At 48.1% G+C, this 4,481-nt stretch overlaps 1 protein-coding gene across 1 annotated transcript; it reads left to right on the top strand.

Moving 5' to 3' along the window:
- Positions 1 to 1,266: 1,266 nt before the first annotated feature.
- TMEM81 (transmembrane protein 81) lies at positions 1,267 to 3,036 on the top strand. The gene is made up of 3 exons (XM_085047911.1): positions 1,267 to 1,386; positions 1,859 to 2,126; positions 2,217 to 3,036. The coding sequence occupies exons 2-3, from the start codon at positions 1,994 to 1,996 to the stop codon at positions 2,933 to 2,935; spliced, it is 852 nt and encodes a 283-aa protein (XP_084904037.1). The 5' UTR covers positions 1,267 to 1,386; positions 1,859 to 1,993; the 3' UTR covers positions 2,936 to 3,036.
- The last annotated feature ends 1,445 nt before the right edge of the window (positions 3,037 to 4,481 follow it).

The following is a 4,481-nucleotide window of genomic DNA, read 5'->3' as shown; positions in this document are numbered from 1 at the left end:
ATGATTTTGTGTTTGTAAATAAAGAAATAACTTCCATTTCCTAAAATTCCTGGGAAAATCTCGACTTTTCCATGCAAAACGGGGGAGATTTTATTGTGCTGAAATTTGGGAATATCTCCAACCTGCCCAGATGGTGGTTTTGGGGTTTTCAGAGTGAATTTGGTTGATTTTGGGGTTTTCAGAGTGAATTTGATTTGTTTTGGGGTTTTCAGAGTGAATTTGGTTGATTTTGGCGTTTTCAGAGTGAAGTTGGTTGTTTTGGGGGTTTTCAGAGTGAATTTGGTTGGTTTTGGGGATTTTTAGAGTGAATTTGGTTGGTTTTGGGGTTTTCAGAGTGAATTTGGTTGGTTTTGGCATTTTCAGAGTGAATTTGGTTGTTTTTGGGGTTTTCAGAGTGAATTTGGTTGGTTTTGGGGATTTTTAGAGTGAATTTGGTTGGTTTTGGCATTTTCAGAGTGAATTTGGTTGGTTTTACGGAAGGGAGAAGAGGAAATCCAGAGTAAAACCCAACCCTGAGTTCTCTGGGCTTTACTCAGAGTCCCTGGGATGGAATTCCCAGAGAATTCCCTTGAAATGGAACTCCCAGAGGAGCTGTGGCTGCTCCTGGATCCCTGGAAGTGTCCAAGGATTGAGTTTGGAGCACCCTGGAATCATGGAAAGTGTGGAATTCAGTGTGGAATTCCCAAATCCTAGACTGGGAAAGGGGAGCTGGGAATGGAGTGAAGCTCCAGGGGGGATTTGGGGTGGAAAATTCACCCCCTGGATCTTTGGGATTCTGCATTTTGGGTTCTGGAGTGTCGGGAAGGGAAATGGGAATGTTCATGATGAGCTGAGGAACTTGGAAAACCAAATCCCTGTGGGAATGCAGAGCTGGGATGCTGATAAGGAATTACTGAGTGCCTTTTCCATGAAATTGTGGCCAAACCCTCTGGAGAACGTGGCTCCATAGCTCCATGGAATTGTGGGGAATTCCTCCATCGAAAAACCTGGATTTTTCCGTGAAGAACACTTAGGAATGCCTGAGCACCACATGGATCCTTCTGGAATCTCCTCTCCTGGTGTTTTCCTGGGATGGCAGCACGGGAATCCTCCCTGCGGATCCTCAGCCGAGTTTTGGGGTCAAACCCTCAGGAACTGGGGCATAACAGGGATTTCTTCCAGGAAATCCTTCCCAAAGCTGGGAATTCCATCCAGAGCCTCATCCAGAGCCCTCAAATCCCAGGATTTTCTCTTCCTTCCTTGGGGTTTTCCCTGGAATGTTGGGGTTGTTGTGACCAGACTGTGACATCAGAGCTGCTGCCGTGGCAACGGCGACAGAGCTGTGAGGACAGCAGAGCCAGAGCAGCTCAGACCACCCTGGATTCCCATGGATCAGCCGGAATAGAGGTTGGAATGTTGGGCTTGGATTTGGGAGACTCTGGGATGTGTCCAGGGCTGGACAGGGACTCCGTGAGGAATTGGGATTTTGGGGTTTCCTCATGCTCCAAAGTGCCATTTGAGATTTCCTGATGCTCCACAGCGTTATTTGGGATTTCCTTATTCCCCACAGTGTTATTTGGGATTTCCTGATGCTCCACAGCATTATTTGGGAGATTCCAGCAGGAATTCCTGCTGTCATTTCGGAGTTTGGTGGGAAAACGAAACTGGAGCTGCTGCTTTTCCAGTGGAAATCCACCTAAAATGTGGGATGTCCTACAGAGAAGGGGAAAGTTCATCCCTTAAATCATGGAATTCAGGCAGAGCTGCATTTGATCTAATGGATTCGAACATTCCACTGTCCCATCCAGAGAACATTCCAGATGGAATTCCTGGAATTCCCACCCTGGTGGCTCCAGTAATGAAAACCTGTTTTTTTCAGCTGTGCTTCCAGCTCCACATCCAGCAGGATTTTCCCTGGTTGGGAGGAATTAGACCCAATGGGATATCAGGAATGCTCGGAAGGATCTGGAAGATTCCTGGAATGACCTCGGAGCGTTTGGAGTGCTGAATCCAGATGGAGATGGAGAACAACCCCATCCTGGCCATCCTGCTGTGCGCCCTGTGCATCCCGGCGGTGCTTCCCTCGGGATCACCGGGATCGTTGGGATCGTCAGGATCAGTGGGATCACCGGGATCTTCAGGATCTTCTGGATCGTCGGGATCAGTGGGATCACCGGGATCGTTGGGATCGTCAGGATCAGTGGGATCACCAGGATCATCAGGATCTTCTGGATCACCAGGATCACTGGGATCACCGGGATTGGAGAACCTCCCGCTGCACCTCAAGGCCAGGATCGCCGTGAACTCCACGCCCTGCAGCGTCACCTGCGGGTTGGGCGTTCAGGAGCAGCAGCTCTGCGAGGCCACCGCGGACGGGAGGATCGGGAATTGCTCCCTGCTCCGCTCGCTGTGCCTCTCCGATTGGATCTGCGGCCTCCAGCACCTCAGCGTTCCCGAGGGAAAACCCATCCGCCTCGCCTGCCTGTCCCCAGATGCCACCAGCGGGCTGGAGCGACACAACTTCAGCTGCACCTGGCGGTTCGCTCGAGGACTCATCACCACCAACGACCTGCTGTTCCAGCCTTTCCGCAATCCCAGCCCTGCCCTGAGTTTCCCCGCGGCTCTGGAATCGCACTCCGGCACCTACCGCTGCGACGTGCAGGAGGTCAGCTCCTTCAAGCTCGTCAAGAGGATCTACTTCGGGCTCAGGGTGATCCCGACGGGTCTGGTGGATCTGAACTTCCAGGCGTCGCTGAGCTGGGAGCAGCAGCTGGCGGCGGGCGGGGAGCAGCGCGGGAACGGCAGCGGCGCCGGAGAGAAGGGGAAGTCGCGGGAGAAGCAGTGGTTCTACGAGCTGGTGCTGGGCATCGGGAGCGGGGTGATCGTGGGGATTGTGTTCAGCGTCGGGCTCTGCTGCCTCGTCAGGATGTGCAGGAGGAGAGAGGAGCAGAAATGAAGAGTTCGGTGCAATTCCGTGGCTTGGGCTCGTTATTGGGATTCGTGAGTTTGGAGTTGGAATTTTGGGATCATTCCGTTTAAGGCCGCAGTTGGATTTTTGTGTCCAATTCTGGACATCCTGTTGATCCCATGTGTGTTTGACATGATATTTATCATTTATTTTCATTGTATGCGGTTTATAACTGAATATTTTTGGGCACTTTGGAGCCCCAAAGTCAAGACAAGGCTGGAGAATCCAAGCTGGAGTCAGAATGGATTTCCAGCAGATGCTTCCAGTTGAATTCCAAAATGATCCAGCCGGGATTTGGAGCACCCAGAGCCACAGCTGGATTTTAGTGTCCAATTCAGGACATCCTGCTGATCCCGTGTGTGTTTGACATTATAATTAATTTTCATCAGAAACAGTTTATAACTGAATCTTTTCAGGTATTTCGGAGCCCAAAAGTCAGGACAGGGCTGGAGAACATTCCGTTGATCCCATAAGTGTTTGACATGACGTTTATAATTTATTTTCATCAGACACAGTTTATAACTGAATATTTTTGGGCACTTTGGAGCCCAAAAGTCAAGACAAGGCTGGAGAATCCAAACTGGAGTCAGGATGGATTTCCAGCAGATGATTCCAGTGGAATTCCAGAACAATCCAGCTGGGATTTGGAGCACCCAGAGCCACAGCTGGATTTTAGTGATCCAATTTGGGGCATCCTGTTGATCCCATGTGTGTTTGAAATCATATTTATAATTTATTTTAATCAGACAGAGTTTATAACTGAATATTTTCAGGCATTTTGAAGCCCAAAAGTCAGGACAGGGCTGGAGAACATTCCGTTGATCCCATGTGTGTTTGACATGACATTTATAATTTATTTTCATCAGTCACAGTTTATAACTGAATATTTTCAGGCATTTTGGAGCCCAAGAGTCAGGACAGGGCTGGAGAACATTCTGCTAATCTCATGTTTGACATTATATTTATAATTTATTTTCATCAGACACAGTTTAAAACTGAATATTTTGGGGTATTTTGGAGCCCAAAAGTGAGGACAGGGCTGGAGGAGTGAGGATGGATTTCCAGCAGGTGCTTCCAGTGGAATTCCAGAATGATTCCCTAACTTCCCATCCTTATTCCTGCCAGATTCCCTCAAATTTCCTTAAATTTCTCCTGTTTTGCCATGAATTTGTGGGGAACAGAGCTGGGGGTGTTTGATCCTGACTCAGAGCTGAGCTCATCCCAAAAATCCTTCAGGGAACAGTTCTGTGGGATTTGGGATCTTTCCTTTTACCTGGTGATTAATAAGGATAAACCACATTTTAGGAATCCATGGAGGGACCTATTAAATCCCTTTTTTCCCTATTTTCATTCATATTTTACACCAAACAACAATATTTGCTGTTTGTTCCCTTTTTCCCAAATCCAGGGAAAACAACAGCACAGCTCTGACATTAAAAATCCAACATTCCCGAGTTTTTCCTTTTCACCAAAACCACACAAAAATGCTTTCAAATAGAAGGAGCTGAGTATGGAGGGAAATAATTTTATTTAT

The sequence above is a fragment of the Lichenostomus cassidix genome, unplaced genomic scaffold, assembly GCF_008360975.1.
Source record: "Lichenostomus cassidix isolate B80296 unplaced genomic scaffold, HeHo_3.0 HiC_scaffold_563, whole genome shotgun sequence".
NCBI lineage: Eukaryota > Metazoa > Chordata > Aves > Passeriformes > Meliphagidae > Lichenostomus > Lichenostomus cassidix.
Note: the sequence above shows the minus strand (reverse complement) of the source record. Positions and strands in the feature narration are given on the sequence as shown.